Raw genomic sequence first — 23,998 nt, 5'->3', positions numbered from 1 at the left:
ACACACACACACACACACACACACACACACACACACACACACACACACTGGGGCTGAAGTCTAAATAAAAAGTCTAAATAAGGTCCAAACAGTATATATGCGTACATACGTGTATACACATAGGGTTCATTAAACTGGGACGCTTAAATGGTATCACATTGAAAGAGCGAAGTTTTCAGGACGTTTGGTGGTTCTTTTCTATGGGTTCTGCTATGCTACCAGTTGTAGAATGTAATTTACATAACCATTTACATAATCATACTACCACCATGTAAATGCCATTTACTTGGTTTTTCATTTCTACAATTCATCTATGGATGAAGCCCAGAAAACTCAGAGCTAAGGAACAAAATGGAAACGACACAAATGACATTACTGGGCAAAATTCATCAGTTGGAGCTAACTTGTTGCATTTCATCCTATACAGCAGCCAGTCAATAGATGCTATCCCAAACTAATATAAACCGTATCTATTTCAGAGATATGAATGTATTTTAAATTGTTGGTTGTAGTTGCTTTGGAGGAGTAGGCTTGATGTTTTGTTAGCCCCTCTTCTGTATGACTTTTTTTCCTTTTTATACTGTGTGCATGCATGGGGGGAAAAAAAATCACCCAAACTGCCCAAAGGTGGACCTGGCAAAGTGATCGGGATGTCATAGACACTCTCTAAATAAGAGTTGTCTCTGTCTTTCAAAAAAAAAGCAAACAAGTTTTCCAAAGACTGGGGGGTCTCACTTACATCTTCATATACTAAGAAAGTATAAACTGATTTGTATCTCATGTCACAGGACCCGTTTTACCACCCATCTCCCAAAAAGTTATTTCACTAGAAGCTGTACCTGATAGGTCCTTAGAACATGCAGCCAGCTTTGCCAAGTGACTGTTGATTTTCTCAATGGCTTTGAAGTTCTTATTCCTCTTCAGGACATCCATGGCAGAGCGGGACTGTCGATCCAGCAGGGTAGGGTCTGCCCCAAAGCTCAGGAGCATCTGCACATCCTCTGTTTGCCCTAGACCGGGCCAAAAGGAGAAAGGGGGGCTGTCATGGTCCCTTCCATAAGGAGACATCCCCATGAGTGCTCTTCCTCCCAGTTCCCTGCCCAAGCAGCCTGGGGCAAGGGGACCAGTGTCGCTCTGCTCATAGAATCTAAACTGCTGGCCTTGGACAATCCACCCAACTCCCCGAAGCAAGGAGTCCTGTGTGGAGTGGGTAGGACAATAGCTCTGAAGAGGTTCAGAAGTGCGCTCCTCTCTACCTTTCTCCCCTCTCCCTGGCAACAAGCAAGGAGAAGGGGAATCTGGTTCCTAGGCAACAGTTACAGCTGTAAGGATAACAGCGAGCTGTGACTTCAGATTTCTTTATTCCCTAGAGAGGAAACAGAATATTCTTCCAGAAAAAAAAAAGCCTGTCTGGGGATCAGAGAAGAAAGTGGCAATTGCTTTTGCATCAGGGTCTTTTTGTTGTCACTGTTTCCACCCTCCCAGCCTCAACCCTCTGGCTGCCAGCTCCATTTGCTGCTTTGACGTATCTATTTGCCAAGCATCAAGGTGTCTCCGTGATCACAGATGCCACAGTTTCCCGAATGGAACAGGTGTATCCCTGGGGGTACAAAGACTGATGTGGGCACAAAGAGTTCAGCAAATCATTGCCTGATCCCCAGCTTCCATACCCATGCTTTCCTAAAATCCCCTGCCCGGACAAGACACCTGGACTCCAGGTACTGTCCTGTTCAGGGCGCTCTCCTTTTCCATCTCCCCAGTCACAACTGCCCTTCTTGCATTTACAAAAATGAGACAAAATTAAAAAGTCAAACTTTTGGGCGCCTGGGTGGCTCAGTTGGTTAAGCGACTGCCTTCAGCTCAGGTCATGATCCTGGAGTCCCTGGATGGAGTCCCGCATCGGGCTCCCTGCTCAGCAGGGAGCCTGCTTCTGCCTCTGACTCTCCCCCCTCTCATGTGCTCTCTCTCTCTCATTCTCTCTGTCTCAAATAAATAAATAAAATCTTTAAAAAAATAAAAAGTCAAACTTTTTACCCTCAGAGTATCTCACTGAGGCAGGCAGAATTCCAAGACAGTCCCCAGGATTCCCAACCCCTGGTGCACACACACCTTCTCCCCCAGTTACTCAATCAAATATGAATCTAAATGTGATGAGACTTTGCAAATGTAATCAAGGTCCCAAAGCAGTTGACCTTAAGATAGGGAGATTACCCTGATCTAATCACATGAGCCATAAAGGTCAAAGGTCTAGAGGTCAGGAAGAAGGCAAAGATTTAAAATATGAGAGGGAATAAAAATATAAATAAATAAATAAAATATGAGAGGGAAGTGACTGCATAAAAAATTCTCCCCTGCTGGCTTTGAAGAGAGAGGGGGCCACATGACAAGGAATGTGTGTGCCCTGCAGAAGCTGAGAGCAACCTCCGGCTGACATCCAGTGAGGGAACAAGGACCTCATTCCTACAACCAGAGGGAACTAGATTCTGCCACAACCATGTGACCTTGAAAGAAAGCCCACAATTCCAGATGAGAACACAGCCTCTGTCAGTACCTTGATTTCAGCCTCGGGGGACACTGAGCAGAAAACTCAGTCACATCATTTCAGACTACTGACCCCCAGAACTGTGAGCTGGTAAATGGGTGTGCTTTTGAGCCACTAAGTTTATGGTGATTTGTTACAGAGAACTAATTACTAATTAATGTATTGCCCCAAAGGCGGTGAAAATTCCTGACTTCCAGAGTGTCCACTGAAGGGAAAATTAGGTGCCTGCCAAGCCCCTTTTAAAAGGCGCTACAGGGCGCCTGGGTGGCTCAGTCGGTTAAGCGTCCGACTCTTGATTTAGGCTCTGGTCATGATCTCAGGGTCCTGGGATCAAGCCCCGCATCAGGCTCCATGCTCAGCAGGGAGTCTGAGATTCTCTCTTCTCTCCCTCTCCCTTCGCCCCTCCCCCTGCTCTAGTGCTCTCCCTCTTTCTCTCTCTCAAATAAAGCTCTAAAAAATTAATAAAATAAAAAAATAAAAGGTACTACAATCTACCCTCCTCTTACTGCCCTCCAAAATTACTATTTTCTTCTTTAATAATTAATTACAGAAGATTTTAATATATTTCTGTTGCTTTGATTATCTGTAGTAATAATTTTGTAATAATTAAATCTAGAAAAAAAATTAACCCCTAGAGTCTTAAATCACAGACATTTTTTTCTAATTTAAAGCTATACAAGTACTTTTATTCCAGAAGAAGATCACTGGATGACTAATAAGACTTTCAAGCATAAACTATATGAGCGTAAACTTCTTTCTGAAAAGGAAACTAGAAATATGATCCCAAAAAAAGGAAGGCACAATTTGATATTTTTGACTATTAAAGAGCTAGTCCACAATTTTTTAAATACATGTTAGAGGGTATCAAGTTGCTGTAGTATTTATATTCTATTATATGCAACTAAAGGAGTGAGATAATAGTTTTATTTTAAAATATTTGTGTACACAATTCTGAAAATTACCTTTTCTTACATATTTTTGACTCACAGATAAAAAAGTCTACGTGTCAATGTAAAAACATGTAAAGAGGTACATAGGTTTTCAAAATTCTTGACGATAAGGAAACAAAATTTGAAAACATACTAGACTTTTTTTTTTAACTGACTGCATCCATTAGCCCTTTTCCTGATAACAACACCTCAGTTTTCCTTTGGAAAAGCACCTTTCCCCCGCGTTTTCAGCCTACCTGATTTGATGGTAGTAAACACATTCAGTGACCACGACCATACTCCACCACCGCCCCAGCCCGAGCTCGGGGGCGGATAAAGATCTGACCAGAATCTGACCAACCAGATCATTCCATTCTCGGCTCTGCCCCAGCACCAGATCCAGGGGTGAACACCTGACCAGGATCTAGCCAATCAGATCATGCCATCCTCCTGGCTCTACTGATTGGTTCATGGAGGCATGTGACCAAAGTCAAGTTATCGAGACTCATTCCTAGGACTTTAACTGAAATACTGAGTAGAGATATCCTCTTTGGCTGAGACTGACAAATAGGCATAATATAAACCTAATATCAGGTGGCTTCAACGGAAAGAGAGCCTGCCTAAGAATGAACCTAACGCAGAAGAAAGCAGAGCTGGGAGACAGGGCAGATTCTTGAAGACGTCTCTGGAGCACCTGGAGCAAACTCTGGACGATTGAGTCACATGAGCCAATAAATTCCCTTTCTTGCCTAAACCAGTTTGAGTGTCTGTAGCCTGTAACCAAGTCAGACGCAACTACTGATCTGGCCTCATGTCAGTTCCAGAAGGTGATACGAGGCTTTGGGTCCCGCTGCTGGGCCCTGGTAATTCCCTGAGCCTGAACCCCTGGGCCTCCCAAACCACATGGATCCGGAGCCAGGAGGACCATCATAACAACGTCCACCCACCAAAATGCCAACAGAACTGATAATTTCAGAGGTTCTATGATGCTACAATTATTTTAAATGGTGAATTTGGAATTTGGGCCACATTAAAGTATCTGGAGAGTTCCTGACTCTCCATGTATCAGAAAAGTATTCAAGGTGGAGATAATCTCATACACTATTGGGGCAACCTTTCTAGGGTTCAAGTTAACAATAGCTTTCAAAAGCCAAATACATCCCACCATGCTAAAAACATCCTCAAACTGCACATATGTTTTTACTTATACATTATAGAATATTTGTGGGGGAGCGCCTCGGTGGCTCAGTTGGTTAAGCAACTGCCTTCGGCTCAGGTCATGATCCTGGAGTCCCGGGATCGAGTCCCGCATCAGGCTCCCTGCTCAGTGGGGAGTCTGCTTCTCCCTCTGACCATACCCCTTCTCGTGCACTCTCTCTCACTCTCTCAAATAAATAAATAAATAAATAAATAGAATGTGGGGAAAAAATCGTAAGATATTGGTAACATTGGTTTCTCAGTTAAAAGACAGAGACTCTCAATGTATACTTTTTGTATCTTTTGATTTGTGAATGTAATCTATTTAAAATTTAAATAAAGTGAGTTTATCCAAATAAATGAAATGCACAGTTCTTTGAACAAGCAATCTCTCAACTAGGAAATAATCCTACAGATATATTCTCACCAGTTCACAAAGATGTATATAGGAAAATATTCTCTGAGCATTGTTTCTGGTAGCAAAATAACCTGAAAACCATTTAATCATCCATCAGCACAGTATAGTCATGTCAGAGAATACTGTGAGCTGTTAAAAAGAAATGAAATAGTTACGCAGGTACTATTAGGAAAAGATGGCCAAGATTATTGTTCAGGGAAAAAGCAAGTTGCTAAATAGAATATAGAATATGTGCACATTCATATTTAAAAGAGGAAAAGAAAAATTGGCAAGACTCAAAAAAAAATGCTTGGTAGACTTTGTGAAAGAGAATTTACTTTTTATCACTATCTTTTTAAAGTGTTTGAATTCTTTTTTTTTTTTTTACCAAGAGCATGCCTTTCAACTTCTTTTTATTTTTTTACCTTTAAATTTTTTTGATTGAACATACCATAAAATTCATCCCTTTAAAGTGTATAATTTAGTGGGTTTCAGTATATTTAAGAAGTTGTGTAATCATCACCACTATCCAATTCCAGAACATTTCATAAGAAACCTTATATGCATTGGCAGTCACTCCACATTTCCTCCTGCCCCTCCCCCAGGGCAACCAGTAATCTGGTTCTGTCTTTAGGGATTTCCTTATTCTGGACATTTCATATAAATGAGATCATGCAATATGTGACCTTTTGTGTCTGGTTTCTTTCCCTCAGCATAACGTTTCAAGGTGCATCCTTATTGTAGCGTGTATCAATATTTTGTTCTTTTTTATGGCTGAATAATATTGCATTGTCTGGATGTACCGCATTTTGTTTGTCCATTCAGCAGTTGGAGATTTGGGTTGTCTACATGATTTTGGTTGTTATGAGTAATACTGCTATGAGCATTCATGTACAAATGTTTGAATATGTTTTCATTTCTGTGAGGCATAAAAACCTAGGAGTAACATTGCTGAATCATATGGTAACTATTTGAGTAAGTGCCAGACTTTTTTCCAAAGCAGATGCACAGTTTTTCATTCCCACCACAGTGGGTCCCAAATTTTCCACATCCTTGTCAATACTTGCTGCTGTCCACCTTTTTTTATTTCAGCCGTCTTGGTGTGGAGTGTACTTCTGATTTTTAAACTAGTTTTTGAAAAGTGATTCAAAGAAGCCTATATGAAGGGGTGCCTGGGTAGCTCAGTTGGTTAAGCGTCTGCCTCTGGCTCAGGTCATGATCCCAGGGTCCTGGGATCGAGCCCCTCGTTGGGCTCCCTGCTCAGCGGGAAGCCTGCTTCTCCCTCTCCCACTCCCCCTGCTTGTGCTCCCTCTCTCTCTCTCTGTCAAATAAATAAAATCTTTTTTAAAAAAGAAGCCTATATAAACAATGAGACCAGTAGAATAGAACAGAAAGTCCAGAATTAGTGGCATCTCAAATTCCTGAGGTCATGAGAACACTTTTAAACAAATGATGCTGAGACAAATAGGTAGCTATCTGGAAAATGGTAAAACTAGATCCTTACATGAAACTCCAATGGATCAGGGATCTAATGTTAAAAAGGAAACCATAGAGGCACCAGAAAAAAAAATAACTCTTTAACTTGGATGTTCAGAAGGTTTTTTTAACGCTGACTCCAAATACAGGAGCAATAAATCAATAGATTGATAAATTTGACTGCATAAAAAGAAAACATTTGCATGACAAAAAAGCCCAAAGTCAGAAGACAAGTGACAAACTGGGAGGGGAGATTCATAACTTATGCCACAGACAAAGAGCTAATGAACAAAGAATTCTTAAAAATTGAGGACAAAGGACCAAAATCTCTGTAGAAAAATGGGAAACAGACATGAACATATAACTCGACAAAAAAAGATTAAAAAATGGTTCTCAACTGTATTTTAAAAAATCCAAACTCACACATAAATAAAGAAATGCAAATTAAAACAAACTTGAGATACCAATTCACCCCTCTCAGACCAGAAAAAACTTAGAAATGCAACAACAAAATTCTGTTGGTGAGACTGTGGGGAAAGAGGCACTCTCCTCCATTACGGGTGGTTGTGCAAATTGGTACCATCCTTCCGAATGGAGATTTGACAATATCTAACAGACCTACATATGCATTCATGCATATGAACGAATATGCAATGATTTCCAGGACATACTGTTAATGAAAAAAAAGCCAGGTGCCAGGCAGAATCTATAGAATGGGGCCCTCCATGTAAAAAAGGAGGTATAAGAAAACACACATATGTCTGCTCATTACTGCAAAAGGAATCCAGAAAGAATGAGCCTAGAAAAAAAAGAAAGAAAGAAAGAAAAAGAAACTGATCACCTACAGGGGGTGAATGGGAAAGGGGCAGAAAAAGGGGGTAAGTGGAAACTTAGTGGGGTCAAGGGATGAGGAAGAAGTGACACTTCTCTGAGTATGTCTTTCTACAAAGTTCAGACTTCTAGAACCATAGTAATGTTTTACATATGTGCCTTCCACATACCAAAATATAAACAAAACCAATCAGGATGTGAGGAGAACCCTAAAATGGAATGCAAACACTGAAAAATATACCTAAGTGTACTACAAATGAGCAAAATAACCATAGTAAATGGGGGGGGGGAGGAAAATAACTTAGCATCTTGACTAGATGCTATAAAACTGAAGACAAAAAGAACTAAACACAAACATAAAATGAACATAAACAAACATACATCTATTTAGTAGATGTGTTTCTCAAAGGGACATGGGTTAGCAAGTCTGAAACTCATAAAACTGAACAAGTAAATATATTATAGATGAAAGATGTTACAAATTTTAAAAGGCTAAATGACCATGGTGTTGGACCGGAATCAGAGGTATCAACATAAACTCATGGTTTTTAATACAGAGACACAGTAATACAGATGTGTGTATCCATGGGTTAGTACATGACCACATATTTCTTCCCTCCATCTGCTGAGAAGGCCTAGAAATAATGACACTCCAGTAACAATGATCACACCAAGTAGCAGGCCTTGTTTTCTACACCATTCTTTAACAAAAGGTTAACAAAAGGAGCTGGGGATCCTTGGAGGAATGGGAGACACAGAAAATTCAAGGTGAGCCTGAAGCAACTTGTGGTGTCTGAAAGTAAGGAAGTGCTCAGAAAAGGATGGGGCTTGTCAAAGGAACACGGGAGCCAATCAGAAGAAAGGAGTGCCTAATGGCCAAAGCTGAAACAATCTGAGCAACTATGGATTTTATCCCATAGAGTAAATATCCATGAGTCCATACATACATACAGAGAAGGGACAGCTCTTCATTGCAACAGAATTCCAAGTAATAAATGTAGAAGGAAAGAAGAAAATAAAAAATCAACATTAATTGAAGATCACAGTGATAGCTGATGCTGACAAGATCCACCAATGAATATAAAATTAGTGTGCAAAAATTTGAAGAGAAGCAGGGTATTTGCATAGCCTCAAAGTATCTCCTCCAAGATATTTAACAACTACAAAGGGAAAGATGGTAACTTTACAATGGAGAAATCCCACGGATCCCACCTTAACCAACTAATCGAGGTTAACATCACAAGATATATTGGCATGATGAACTCCTTAATATAATGCAGAGAAGACCACAAACTCATTTCTGTTGTATTCTTAGCAAAAATGCATAACTTTATTCCAATCATGAGAAAAACATCAAACAAACTCAAACCGATAGACCATCTATCTACAAAACAACTGACCAATCCTCTTCAAAAGGGTCAAGGGCATGGAAAACTGAGGAACTGTCAAAGACTGGAGGAGACTAAGGAGCTCTGACAAGTAAATGCAGTGTGGGTCTCCAAACGGACAAAGGACATTAGTGAAAACAAGGGTGAAATGCGCATGAGGTCTGTGTATTAGTTGACAGCATTCTGTCAATGTTAACTTCTTGATTTTAATAACTAAACCCTGACATATAACATGCTAAAATTAAGGGAAGCTGGGTGAGGATATACAGAAACTCTTGGAACTATTTTTGCATCTTTTCTGTATGTCTAAAATTAGTTCAAATTGAAGATTTAAAAAAAAAGGTGAGCTCTCCCGAAAGAGAGGAAGAGGATGTGGGTAGTGAGAGAGCGGTGGAATTAAAAGGAGGAGAAGCAGCCTATAAGAGTCGTGAAGGCTCGTTCGGTAGAGGCCAGGGGGGCAGCCCATGTTACACCTGCATGAAGAAAGGGCCGTCTCTTGACTTCTTATGTTTATTCTCCCATGTTTCAGAAAGTCAGGAAGGTTTCAGAGTTTGTAAGAAATAGTATTCAGTTGTGCTGTCCCATATGGCAGCCACGAGGCACAGAGGTGGCTACTGAGCACTTAAGGTGTGCCTAGTCAACAAGGAGCTGGGCTAGCAGAGCAAAATACATGCTGGATTTCAAAGACTTAGCACACAACTGAAACACAGAATGTAAAATGTCTCCATACTTTTTATACTAATTACACAGGGCAATGATGGTATGTTGGATAGATGGGTTAAATAAAATGTATTATTACAATTAATTTCACCTATTTTGCTTTACTTTTTCACAGGCCTACCAGAAATTTTTAGAATTTTGTATGTGGCTCTCAGTACGCTTGTACTGGAAAGCACTCATTTAGGTCCCAGGAAATGGAATGCTTGCCAAGTTATCAATGCATACAGTAGGAATCCAAGGCTCCGCGTGCATATAAACTACCCAAACACTGCTCAACCCGCCTGGATTTCAGGAGACTTGGAGTTGTGTTTCTTTGCAAACCGAAGAGTCTTGCCTGGAAATCCTTTTTCTTGGGCATTTTCTGGCTGGGGAAATGTAAGGAGAGCACAGTGATTGGAGGCAAAGATTTGAACCGTAAATTACCAGGCTAACAAGAGCTTTAGCACAGAGGTGTGCTGGAACCAGCTCACACCAGTCCACGAGGGCCAACTGTCGAATATCCAGAAATGCTACAAGATGGTTGGTAAACACAGCCATTATTAACTAACTTATTTAAACTTACAATAAATAAATCACATTAAAAACAAAACTCATCACTTCCTAATTATTTTACTATGCTCTGCTATTGTCTATGATGAGGTTTCTTTACATCTATCTCAACATGGATCTGTGTGGGGGCGCCTGGGTGGCTCAGTCGTTAAGCGTCTGCCTTCGGCTCAGGTCACGACCCCAGGGTCCTGGGATCGAGCCCCACATCGGGCTCCCTGCTCAGCAAGAAGACTGCCTCCCCCTCTGCCACTCCCCCTGCTTGTGTTCCCTCTCTCTCTCTGTGTCTCTCTCTGTCAAATAAATAAATAAAATCTTAAAAAAAAATTGATCTGTGTGGTAAAAATACAATATGATGGTATGCTACTGCACATGTCCCAGCCCCATATTCAATGATATCACATTAATAGCCTGAAATCAACCATGGTGGGGGTATTTATACCAAGGAAATTGGCAAACACCACAATTCGGGGCTTTTCTTTTTGAAGACCCAGTTGTCAAACATTTGCCAGAATACCATGGTCTCTCAGAGGGTACTGAAATTCAAGGGACACCAAAAAGACAGACAGTACCAAGTGTTGGCAAAGATTTAGAAAAATTAGAACCTTTGAGCATTGCTGGTGGGAGCATAAAATGGTGCAGCCACTTTGGAAAACGGTCTGGCAGTTCTTCAAGAGATTAAATATAGAGTTACTAAGTGATCCAGCAATACCACTCCTAGGTATCTACCTGAGAAAAATGAAAATATATTCCAAAAGCAAAGACATATATGTAAAAGTTCACAGCAGCATTATTCATAATAGCTGAACAAATGTCCATCCGCTGATGAATGGACAAATAAGATGTGCTTCATCTATACAATGGGATATTATTTGGTCTGAAAGCATGCTCAGTGAAAGAAGCCAGTCACAAGACTGTATGATTCCATTTATATGATATACCCAGAATAGGCAAGTCCACGGACACAGAAGGTAGATTAGTGGTTGCTTAGGGCTGGAGAGGGAGGGGGAAATGGGGAGTGACTGCTAATGGAGACAAGGTTTCTTTTAAAAATGATGAAAATGTTTTAAAATTTGATTGTGGTAATGGTTGCATAACTGTGAATGTACTAAAAACACGGATTTGGATGCTTTAAACAGGTGAATTATATGATATGTGAATTATATTTCAATAAAGCTCAAAACAGTATCTATAGCTCACCCTTTCTCCGTTTGCCCAGATGTGGGTTCCTGGGACCCAGTCCAGTGAGGAATAACATTAGAGAAATACCCCTCACTGTGCTCCTCCAGGACATGCTGAAGACACAAAACTCTAAGTTCCCAGGAGGACCTAGCAGGCCAGGGGTCCCCAACCGGACACCTCCGGGCTCTGTCTAGTCCACAGGCGTGTTTAATTTTGAGCAGACATTTTATAATCATGAGTTGTCTTATTTTTAAAAAATCCATCTTTCCAACGTCTCCTGCCATCAGAAGATGGCCTAGTTCCCATGATCGGCAGGAGGCTGTGGCCACACCAAGCCAAACTCCCCAGCCCTCCCTGTCACTTCCCTTCCACGGAGGCTGGGAGTCCATTACCATTCATCATCACAGCTATAACATTATTATAGAACAAAATGTGCTATCTCCATGGGTTTCCAGAAAGGCGAGAGGCATCAGAGAGCCTTCCTATTTCACAGGCTAACAAGGTATGTCTGCATCAAAAGAAGCAGCTTGTCCTTGCATGCACCAGCCTCACTCTTCCTCGCGGCCTGTCTGGCCCTGGCGAGTATGGAGGATGAAATCCCTGTGTTAGATTCTACAGCGGCCAAAGAAGCAGGACCACGTGTGTGGTCTGGTTCACAGTGTATCTCTGGTAACTAGTGTAGATTTGACATGAATTAAAGCACTTAGTACCGCGTGATGAGGGAGAGAACAAGTGCAGCCAGAAGCCCCTGTCCTTGAGACATTCAATCCCACGGAAGCCAGTGAAGCGGAAAGAGCATGTGGAACCCCGCCACTCTTCCTTCTTTCGCCACCTCCCCACCCGTCCTTCCTGCGTACAGCCTGCCCGCCCCGTCATGCTTAATTCAAGGTGAGGTTTAGTCCTGGGTCTGTCCCAGGATGGATGGGAAATACATGTGGTCGGTTGTGTGGGCTTTCTAATGCCTGAGGTCATCCAGCCCATAGCGCACCCTCCAGCCTGGTGCTGCTACTTACGCTTGATAAAGTATCCTGTGTAGGGGGCCGCGACGACGTGGAGGACAGTGCAGCCATCCTCGTCCTTCTGGTTGATGCGGCCTTTCCACTCGGGCTTGTGGTCCATTAACCACCTGAAAAGATGGTTTTCCTCTGAAGGGAATTAAAATGAGTGACTGATGTTATTTTCTACAGACCGAAAATCAGTAAAGCACATCAATGTGTAGCGCCATGAGGGAACCAAATGGGGAATCCCACACACATTTGGCACTCAACACAAATAGGTCCGGGAGACACAGAGTTTGTAAATTAAAAGGATGAGTTCTAGAACGTTATTCATAATAAACTCAGCCAGGCTCCCTAGAAGCAGAGCCTGAGACAAGGATTCCTGTACATGTGAGTTGTTGACAGGGAGCTCAGGAAAGAGACTGAGGGAAGCAGGACAAGGCAGGGGAAGGAGGCAAGCAGAGATGTGGTCTCAGCTGAGTCAGCCTCAGCCCAATCCCACAGGGAGCTCTGGAGCATGAACCGAACCAGTGTTGACCCACCATGAGGCAGGGGCTAACATTTTGTACGCATGTCAGTTAGTCAAGAGCTACAAAACACCTCTAAGGAGGGGGTGAGGTTGAGGGAGAACCTCTGCAGAAAGTGGTGCATATTGGCAAAAAGCAGTGCTCTGGGGAAGGAGGCAGCTGTGAACCAGCAGGGGGGGGTGGGGGTCCTGGTGGTAAAGAGGCTCCAGGCAGGGCACCAACAGCACCCATGTCAGGAATCAGGTCAATATCTGAAAAGACTACCCTACTCATTACTATCGATAGGACATATATTTAAAAATTATTTTCCCAGGCTCCTTCCTTGTAGCTCCTGGGCTCAAGGAAAGCCACATGCGTGCTCGCTTCGGCAGCACATATACTAAAAAAAGGAAAGCCACATGCTTCTGCCAACTCTGCGAACACCATTTGTCACCATGTCAGAGTTTTCCTCTGAGAAACAAATCAGAGATAAAGTTAAACACCTGATCCTACTGATTCCTGCCTGTACCCACAGGAGCTAACGTAAAGAGCAGACACAGTGGGGAATTGTGACTCTCACAACCAGAGACACACTTCTCTGGGTTCCAGATTCCTACTTGAAAACTGGGAGGACTGGATCAGATTGCTTTTAATCAGACTTTACTTTTAAACCTTTGATCCGCCAATTCCTGTGTGAGAATAAAACATCTTATGGACTCCCCAGTAAGAAATGGATAACGGCAAGGCAAATGTGGCTAAAGCAAAGCAGCGGCCTAGGTCTTGAAGCCCCTGGCCAACCCCCTCACTCCTTCATTCCTGGGAAGGCAACCCAGCCTAGAAGAGGAAGACTGCCTAGAAAATTCTCTTGGCCCCTTCTGGCTCTAAAACAGTATGGGTACATGTCCAACACTGATGCCATACATGCTTGGAAAAGAAAAACAAGCTTTTTTATCTAACATGTGTATGTGATAATGAAAAAATTTAAATATTTTAAAATTTAAATCCTATCGCCAGGTGGTAAAGACTTAAAAAAAGAAAAAAAGAATTTTATGAACATCAGCGTTCTTTAGAAGAACCACAAGCACTCTGTCTCAGTAAGAACCAGTGTTTCCCTTGGTATCAGCCCCCAGCACCACCATCACCATGGCAGTCAGCCCTCTGGCTAGAGAGAAAATGAACTTGAACAAGGGGGAAAGACCACCTGTGCCTTGGCCAGCTGGAAGAAACTCCACAGTCTCAGGGAGCTCTGCCGAGCAAAGGCTGTCTGTCCCAAGTCCCCTGCTTGGGTCTCAGGGCTCCTCTACCCCTGGCATCTGTCTAGGAACATGGAATCCTTTCCACTTGGGCCCCGTAGCTACAAGGTCCCAGGCGAAATAAAAACGATGCTGTTTCCCTGCTGCCTGCATGCATTTGAATAATCAAACTATTTGCATATTCAAATCATTTGAATATTCCACCTTCAGGTGGCTAAATTCTGGTTTCTCTTGAGTTCAGTGGAGCACGCGGGAGCTCAGAGCTGGGATGGCAGGTTGGACAGTGTGTAACCGGAAGAACACTCACTTGCTCGGATACAGAGTCGCATGAGGGCATGAAGAGGGTATGGTCCTATAGTCTCAATACTTGCACCAAGGCAGATGAGCCACTGAACTAATTTGGGCACCTGTTCCATCTTCTCATAAAGTCCAATGAAGACGTATTTCTGGGTAAAAAACACACAGGAAGAATCATGGAAGTCACTCCGTCAATATGAAACTTCAAACTCCTTCATTCATAACGTTGGGGATCAGTAAAACCTGGATAGCTGTGGCCCAAGCCTGAGATGATTATAAATAATAAATTTGCAGTGAGACAGCTGAAGTCCCCTTATACAAGCTGAGATCCCAAATACAAGCCTGAGTGGCCTGACTTGAAACCGTACATTTTAAGAAGCCACCTTACCTCAAAGAGACTCTTCAGTGTTAACCCTGGGACATGGATATTTCTTGGTAGCCGGTCTTTTCTCGCCGACAGAAGTAGGAATGACTGATGAGAAAGGAGAAAAAGAAAAAGCTAAAATAATCATGTTCTCCACATAGGTTATTAGAGCAAAAGTTATCTTCAGGGTGAAAACAAGCAAAAAAAAACAAAAACAAAAAAACAGAAAACAAAATACCCTCCAGCCCTGTCTCTCTTTTTAAGCTACCTGCCAAGCTTTACAGCCTGAGCTATAATCGAAGTCCCTCTGTCCAGCCAATGTCCTGTTCCTGCTGAGAGCTAAGCTCTCTCCACATGTCCTCAAAGCCTGCTGAGGATAGCAGCACCAGTGGGTAAAAAAGTGATTCCCTGCAAAGTTCTTGAGGCTTACTTGGCAAGCAGAAGAATCCAATCCTTTACAAGTCGCTCCTTCCAATTCATTCTTTAGCACTCTAGTGTTTCATAAGCCCCAAGTGTTTGGGGTCCGCTAGACGCTGTCGAGGCAGCTAGTGAGCACCTACTGCAGTTCAGAATTCCCAATGCCACGTCCTGTAGCCCTATTAATGACTTCAGATTGGGCCATGGTGAGAGTACTGACACTACAGAAATTGACAAACATTTTTTTTCTCAGACAGCCAGGTGTTAAACCACTGACGCCATCTAAAGTCACTGAAGAAACTGAATCCCGGAAAGGTTAAGCAATTTTTCCTAGGTCACACAGACAGCATGTCCTAAGAGGTCCCTACTGAGATCATCCTGGTGTGCCAACAGGTCTAAGGGCTCCAGGCTCTGGCATGGCCACAACCGGAGACCCAGGCTCAGCCTCAACCTCCGTCATGTATGCACCTGCTAGTGGACGTGGGACCCCAGGGACTGAGCCAATGGCCACATCTTGCTTCCGGATTTTCAGCCTGATGCCCACTCTTTCCTGCTCTCCCTGAACAGACCCCAATCTCAAATGACATGCTCAGGATTCTGCCAATCCTGATTGCTGACCTGGCTTTTTTTTTTTAACAAGATGTCTCTACTTCCAGTATGTGAAAAAAATGACTAGGGCCCCACAGCTGGAATATTGGACCAAGTGGACCTGCCACTGGGCTGCATTCTCGGGCCTTCCCTTGCCTGCCTGCTTTCTCAAGAACTTTTAATATGGGAGTGAGCTTCAGGGAACTTGTTGCTGGACTTTAGGGGATTTCCCATGAACCGCCTGAAACTATACCCACAACTGTGTGTGTATGCAAAGAGAACCCCATCGATTTCATTAGATTTCCAATGGAATCCATGAGCTTCTTAAAAATTGAAGAATTCTGTATTCTAAAGTCATTTGCCCTGCCTGGCTCTAGAGAGCTTTTGGGTTGCCCTTGCTTTTGTTGACTTTTCCGGGCTGCCCAGCTTCAGAAAGCCCAGCAGGCCCTTGCTGATCTAACTGCCACCCTTGACCAGCCCTTTCCATGCTGACTGAGAGCCCACCATCAATGACAACTACTATTCACTGGGCATTTAGCGCACGCCAGGTATCATAAAGCTCCGTTAGCTCAGTGCCTGGCACACTGTAAGTCCTTGATAAACATTAGCTAATATTATTAGTAGGTGTTCTTGGTCCTTTATTTCTCATCCTCACCAAAACCTGAGGAGTAAGTTTATATCCTGCAACTTACAAATGAGGAAATGAGGCTCAGAGGGGAAGTAATTAGCCCAAAATAGAAAGTGGAAGATTATGATTTGAGGAGGCATCTGTGTGACACTGAAGCCCAGGCTCACAGTCCACTCTGTTCCTCCATTCTCTGGATTCCCAGCCCTGGGTTTGGCTCCTGCAGCCTCACTGTTATCTGTGGGCAGCAGTCCTTTAAAGCTACACAGAAGCAGGGCGCCTGGGTGGCTCAGTCGGTTAAGCGCCTGCCCTTAGCTCAGGTCATGATCCCAGGCTCCCTGCTCAGCGGGGAGTCTGCTTCTCCTTCTGCTCCTCACCCCCCCCCCCCACCCCCATGCTCATGCCCTCGCCCTCTCTCTCTCTCATGCTCTCTCGCACACATGCACTCTCTCAAATAAATAAATAAAATCTTAAAAAAATTTTTCTTAATTGAGAAAAAAAAAAAAGCACAGAATCGCTCAGAGCAACACAGGCAGGTCTTTTGAGCCCACACTAGCAAATGCAGTAAAAAAAAAAGATGATGAAGATGAACACGCAATTGTTTATTTTCCTCATTCCACATTATCATTAGCACCTGAACTTGACACTTCTGTGATGACAATGAAGACACAGAGCAATAAGGGCGATAATACATTATATATAATGTGATATATAATACATTATATAATACATATAATACAGTATATATAATGTGATAATGTGAGGGTGATAAACATTAGCTAATATTATTATTAGGTGTTCTGAATATGTATCCTATCTTTAAAAAAAAACAGAAACTGGCTAATTAATATCTCTCAGTGACTTTCCATCTTTAATGATGGTGCAGTTAAAAAGTTATTTTGGCATCAAAATAAACAGATAATAAATTACAATCCCTTCCCCAGTGCGGCAGAAAAAATCCATTTAACCAAGAATGTACTTTCCCCACAAGAGAACCATCTTCTTTTACTTACATGCCATAATCCTTTTTTCGCCAACTTTTCTATTACAGATTGCCACACTTCTGTTGAGAATCCAGTAGTAAAAATATGATCAAAACAGGGCAAGAAACTTTGCAAAACAATGGGGTCACCTGAAAGAAAGTTCCATAGTTTAGAAATTTTAACCCAGGCAGAGTCTAGAACATCTGGGAAAAGGTCCACAGATAGACAAATGGAAAATTAAAGATACCAGAAAAAGAGGCATTTTCAAAGTAAAAGTAAAGTCAAAGGAATTTTCAAAGTAAAAGTACTCTATAATGGAACGAAGTGGAATCACTTTAGGTTCATCTATAAACTCAATGCCCCAAGAGTTAGGCAGTGGGATTTAGCTCTTCCATATGCCAAGCCCAGCAATACGTGCTAATATTTAATCCCTCAAACAGACCAACAAGGCACTGGCCTATTATCTCCACTTATAGAGGAGGAAATAGAAACTCAAAAGAAGTTAAAAAAAATTTTAAAAATAGCACCTCGTGTCCTTTAAGAAAGATGTTGACAAATATTATTGTCACCCAACCGATGAGAAATGATGACAAATGAGGTCAGGCTTCACAGCACATCATGCAGTTAGTTAACGACAAAAACAAAGACGGGGACCCAGATCTACCAACTCTCTTAGTCAATACACATTCTTCTAACCTAGTGGCCCATTGCATCTCATGATCCTCCAAACCACATTTCTCAAACTCATGGATGAGATCATCCAAGGAGCAAGGGCAGGTGCCGGAATAACACGGCACCTCCTCCAGGATTGTCAACTTCCAAAAATAAGTAAATATCAAAATAAATAGTATTGCACAAAAGGATACAAAATTTCCACAAATACATTCTTCAAATTTTAGAAATTGGGCCGTGGACATACATTCACCCTACAAATAGAAATACTTTGGTATAAAAGTATGGGATGCATTGCCCTACAAAGTTCTAAGAAGTGCCCCCTCTCAGGATGGTGGCAGAAGGGAAACCATCCAGATTTCTTAAGGGAGCAGTCCCCCAGAAATAAACAGTGACTTCACAAAAGATGCAGAGAAGACATGAGGGATAGTAGGGAACGCGCCAAGCCATCAGACTCAAAGGAAAGGGAAACAGGCTCGGGTCACTGCCAGCAAAAGGCTGACTGGAGAGCTGGGACCCGTCAGCATTTATCTGGATATCTTCCACTTCTCTGTCCAAGGGACTCGGCTGTGCCCACCTCCAACCCCTTCCCACTGCCTGCCTTATATGGCTCTCACGCCCTCCACTCCCCCATCTGCCAAACTTGCCCAAATTTGTAGAATGTCGGCCACAGACCACAAGAGCTGCTTTCCCACAATCGCGGTGGGAACAGGTGGATCTGTAACAGCTGAATCAATTTCCCCACCTCTGAAAGCCAAAGACCTTTTTCCTGCAATTCTAACATGTGCCATTTTTCACATTCTAACATCTCTACAATAGGGACATGTGTGACAACTGATTTTGACTCTCAGTGGCAAAACATTTTTCAACGGCACATCTAAAGTCAGTACAATCTTAAATGCGATCAAACGCAATATTTGAAAACAATGGCCTGGTCATTGGCAAAACTTCAGCCCGTGCCAAGATAAGCACAAGAGAGCTCCTTTGTCACTGGCAAGGATATGTTACATTGTGTTTTATGGTTTTCAGTTTTTGCCTAATCCAGGCCACTGACAAAGCCAGCTCACGGGCCAGGTCATTAGAGTAATAACTCAAGGCAGTGACGCAAAAAGTCCTCCATGCATCACTCCCACATGGAGTGCCCGGGTCCTCCGCTGCAGTGGGCATAGCCAGCGACGCCCTGAGCACCGCGTCAGCTTCCACAGCACCCTCTGTTAACAGTTAGCTGGACAGTGAGGTAGTCCCGGCCAGGGTTCCCAACAAGAAAATACGGAGTCAGGACAGCTACTAACATCCTGTTTCACAGCTTAGACAGGAGCGCACTAGCATTCTGCTTTGCAGCCTTTGCAGAACTGACTTCTGCAAAACGTCCTAAAATAAGACAATTAACCACAAAGCACTTGTCACTATCACGGGCAAGGGGCAGTTAAGACATAAGCCCCCAGATGTCAGCAAAAAAGACCATCAGCATGTTGACATTAACCTAATAGGTAGACAGATAATGTGACCAAAGCCCTGATGGGCACAACTTAGCACAACCTGGCTGCTTAAGATAGTTCCACAGAAGAGCTCATTAAAAACCACTAAACTTAGAAACTCCGGGGGCAACCCACTCGAGCTCCCCTCCCCCTCGGAGCTTTGTACTATCGCTCAGTAAACTTTGCTCTGCTGCCCACCACTCTTCGTCTGGCCTGCCTCTTCTTTCTTCCAAGCGGCATGACCAAGAACCACGGGCACTTAAGGCAGAGAAATCCTGAGACACCTCCATCAGCCCTGCCAGGGTATTTTGATAGCAAACAGGACTATTTCTCAGCATATTGGAGACACACATGTAAACATCACAGGAAAGAGCACAAATCACATAAAATCAGTAGCATAGAGAGGGAAAGATCTCTAAGTAGCAACAGAGAAAACTGAAGTCTGATTGGCAGAGCTTTAAGTGGTTTCTGCGAAAGGATTTTGTTGTTTTTACAAGGACATGAGCCACCAAAGCTTCCAAAATGCTTTCTAATGTGAAAATCAGTTCCAGTCAAACGACATAAGTCAGCCACAAAGAAACACCCTGGAATTATCTCCCCAGGAGCCATTCGAATAAAATAACAAGGACTTAAAAAAAAAAAAAGGAAAGAAAGAATGAACAAAGGCTTCCCCCCCCCCCCCTTCCAACTTACTGCCCATAGTGGTGAAGACTCCCACAAGGAAATCAGCAACCTGGATCTGGTCTGGAGTGCCTTGCAGAAGTCGCAGACCCTCGAAAAACATGCGAGCCGCTTCATAAGGTTGGAGCAACCCCAGTAAGGAATAGCCAGCTTGGTAGTATCCCTGGGACAGAAGAAAAGCAAAACCGTAACTCGCCCATCTCTTCCAACCAGCTGCTAAAAGGAAAGGCAAGATTGATGACCTGGGGAAATGGATTGTAGAGGTTTCACTTCTATGTAAAAACAGATTTCTAACAAGCACTGGAGACAGCATTCCCACATTACGTTGTGTGCCACATTTTTTCTGTCATTCTTTAACCACAAGAAAATAATCACTTTCAAATCCATGACTGGTACAGCATCTAACACATGACATGGAGCGAGGAAGCAGGACTGGTTCCAATTATATGTGTGGCTTATTTATTCATGCTTCCAATCACAGCCCGGGTAAGAAGAGAATGAAAAAATCTTATGATGACAGTGTTCCAGAAAAGAATGAGATTGTCATGTAAACACAGAAGTTGTTCCCTGCTCCTTTCAATCAAAGTAAACACAATTTCCACTGGGTATGTGGGGTGGGGGTGGGGGGGCGGGAATGAAAATGGTAATGACAAGCATTGAGATGTATTGAGCTCCACATTGTGGGCCATGTACACCAGAGGCAAAAATTTTTTTCTTTCTGTAGAGGACAATTACAATGAGTAACAGAGGAAAATGGTTTAGTTTTGCCTATATACAAACTGCGTACCTTGAGTAGGAACAAAATGATACTGCTTTTCCCCTCTTTGATTCTCTAAAGGAATCCACACCAGGACCTACCAAGACAGCATTCTAAGATAGTAAATAAAAGGTGTTCACCAACCAGCTTCATAAAAAAAAAAAAGCAAGCACTTAAAAATTCCACTTGACACCAAATCTCTGATTATTTATCAATTTGTTTTCACCTTCATTTGAAAGTCTAGAACCTTAGATAATCAGAAAAAAGGGGTGGGAGAAGGTGGGGGTTTTTTTCCCCCAACTGGGTAAGCTGGATACAGAATTCCCCACTTCCTTACCCTCCTCAGATTTAAGTTTCTTTCATCTTTTACTTTGGCAGGGGGATGAAGGGGGTCAGAATATGCCACCCCAAAATATGACACTTTGGCATAAGGGTTATCTTGAGCCCAAGGCATTTGAGATTCAACAGATGTAGAAAGAAGCCTTCCTAGAGCTTCCCTTATCTGACTAAGAGCAGAAAGTCCACAAAACGAGGACTGCCATAAATCCCCTCCCCCAGGGAATTTTTATGGCCATGAAGAAGACGGAAATCGGCACTGAGTGGGACCAGCACTGCTAAGCGTTGCTAAGATAGCCTTGCTCTCCCTCCCATTAGTTTCCCCCATGTACGTGTGTTCCCACAGTCCGGGGGCTCCAGAAGTCTAAACCACTTTCCTTTGTCTGACCTTGTCTCCACAGTTTATTGCTCTCTGTTAAAAATGTATATGAGCTCTACGGGCGGGGCTCAGTCAGTTTTAAGCTTCTGACTCTTGATTTTGGCTCAGATCATGATCTCAGGGTCAGGGGATCGAGCCCCTCGCAGGCAGGGATCTGCTCTCAGTGCCAAGTCTGCTTGTCCCTCTCTCTCTCTGCTCCTCCCCCTACTCTCTCTCTCTAAAATAAATAAATAGGGCGCCTGGGTGGCTCAGTTGGTTAAGTGACTGCCTTCGGCTCAGGTCATGATCCCGGAGTCCCAGGATCGAGTCCCACATCGGGCTCCCTGCTCGGCGGGGAGTCTGCTTCTCCCTCTAACCCTACCACCTCCCCCTCTTGCGCTCTCTCTCTCTCTCACTCTCTCTCTCTCTAATAAATAAATTTAAAAAAAATCTTTTAAAAAAAATAAATAAATAAAAAATAAAATAAATAAATAAAATATTTTTTTTAAATGTATATGAGCTCTCAAGCCTATCTGATTTTTGGGGGGTCCTTCCTAGGAAGGGCCCTCTGTCATGTAAAAACTATCACAAAATAAAATTTGTATGTTTTTCTCTTTTTAATTTGTCTCTTGTCCGTCAGATTTGCAGGGCCCCAGCCATTGAACCAAAAGAAGGTAGACAGAAAGAGTTCTTCCCCTAAAGATGACATTTGGGGGAGAACGGGAGGTAGGAAAGAAAGCGGAAAGAGGGAGACACCCAGGAGTAAGAATGGGAGTGGGTCCTGGCCGCTGTGCTGCCTTGGACTGAGGCAGGCTTGGCCCCTCAAGGAAGTCCGTCCACCGCCTGAGGGATGTGCGCATGCCCCAACTCCTCCCCACCCCCCCCACCCCCGCCGCCAATCCAGTTGGGGGATGGGGAAAATCCTAAAATGCCTCTGAGGAGATTTCCTCAGGAGTGCTTTCCCATTTTTAAAACTAGTCAATAATTCCTAAAGTATCCATCCTCTAACAGAAGAGGCCTAAGGTAAAACAGACAAATCGCTCCCTCGAGGATGTAGAATCCGTAGGTCAAAGTCCCTGGCCACTTCCCACTGTTCCGTTTCTAGCAGTCGTACACAAAATGCAGGCCCCTGAGGAAATAATGCAAACTCCTGTTTACCGAGTGCCAACAACTTGAACCAAGGTCTCTGAATCCTTGAAGCAACTCCAGGATCTAGGTAGCATCTCCCTTTACAGTCGGGGGGAAAAGGAAGGCTTAAGGAGGGAAAAGGCGCTCCTCCGGGCTGCTGAAACAAGTCCGCAACAAGGCCTGCGCTTTTCCCACCTCGGAGCCTCGCTCTCAATGGTCTATATCACTAACGGGACACGTCATTGTATGTGCCTCAGGTGGCTCCTGAATGGCAATGCCCTTATGGTCTCTGATTCTGCTTTCCGTACTCCTCCCAACCGGATAGTGAGTTACTCAAAAGCTGGGATGGTGTCTTCCTGTCCGTTTGTTTGCCTCAGGCATGAAGAACGTGGAGGTGCCTTGCAGAGTGGGCACTGACAGCATTTCAGCTGAGAAAAACAATCAAATGGTTGTTTACTGACCTTCGCTAACACCAGAGAGGGGCTGGCTGACTGGCCTCCCAAACCTCCCCTGATCTCCACCTAAGAAGTTCTTTCTGAAGAATCTGTGTCATGTGTCCCCGCAGCTGGCAAGTGAAACAAAGCTTTGCTACAACTCGCAAGCACCAAAGAACATTTCAGACTCCCAGCCGGGAGGTAACTACATCAGAACACAAGAGTTCCCCCCACAAGGGCATTTCCACACCCGGCCACCATCATCGTCGTTAGTCTTCTCCCGAGGGCCTCGCATGCCCTAGGGGCATCTGTCTGAAGTGCAAAGAGTTGAATGCGAAGGTCTCCTCATATTTCCATTTTAAAAAGAAGGGAGGAGGGGCGCCTGGCTGGCTCAGTCTTTAAGCGTCTGCCCTCGGCTCAGGTCATGATCCCAGGGTCCTGGGGATCGAGCCCCGCATCCATCGGGCTCCCTGCTCAGCGGGGAGCCTGCTCCTCCCTCTCCCACTGTCTGCCTGTCTGCCTACTTGTGCTCTCTCTGTCAAATAAATAAATAAAATCTTAAAAAAAAAAAAAAGAAGAAGAAGAAGGGAAGAGAGGAGGCAGGTGAGGAGAAGACAGGCAGGGTCCCCGGCTGTCACTGTACCTTCACGTAGGTTGGATCCCACTGGAGACATTCCTTGGCCGCCATGAAGGCCTCATTCCATTTCCCGAGGCTGTAAAACGCACTGGATTTGCTGCACAGCAACACAGCCAGCTGCCTGGGGGGGACTCTGTCAGAAAGAACGGACCGGAGTCCGGCGGTCAGCAGAGCTGTCTTTCTGCAAATACAGAAACCACCCTTGAAAGCCACAATGCTGGGGCTGGCTGCCACCATCGCCAGTTAATGTCCCAATCACACCTATCACGTCTGGCCCT

At 43.6% G+C, this 23,998-nt stretch overlaps 1 protein-coding gene across 1 annotated transcript in view; it reads right to left on the bottom strand.

The window, feature by feature from the left end:
- Positions 1-23,998, bottom strand: part of TRANK1 (tetratricopeptide repeat and ankyrin repeat containing 1) — an 81,751-nt gene that overhangs the window by 53,075 nt on the left and 4,678 nt on the right. The window contains exons 2-8 of the mRNA XM_021677515.1: positions 23,727-23,853; positions 20,083-20,233; positions 17,270-17,388; positions 14,651-14,734; positions 14,273-14,411; positions 12,222-12,353; positions 840-1,010 (exon numbers count right to left, since the gene is read on the bottom strand). Coding sequence (XP_021533190.1) covers positions 840-1,010; positions 12,222-12,353; positions 14,273-14,411; positions 14,651-14,734; positions 17,270-17,388; positions 20,083-20,233; positions 23,727-23,853 — 923 coding nt within the window. The remainder of the gene's footprint in view (positions 1-839; positions 1,011-12,221; positions 12,354-14,272; positions 14,412-14,650; positions 14,735-17,269; positions 17,389-20,082; positions 20,234-23,726; positions 23,854-23,998) is intronic.

The sequence above is a fragment of the Neomonachus schauinslandi genome, chromosome 1 (genome assembly GCF_002201575.2).
Source record: "Neomonachus schauinslandi chromosome 1, ASM220157v2, whole genome shotgun sequence".
Classification (NCBI taxonomy): Eukaryota; Metazoa; Chordata; class Mammalia; order Carnivora; family Phocidae; genus Neomonachus; species Neomonachus schauinslandi.
Note: the sequence above shows the minus strand (reverse complement) of the source record. Positions and strands in the feature narration are given on the sequence as shown.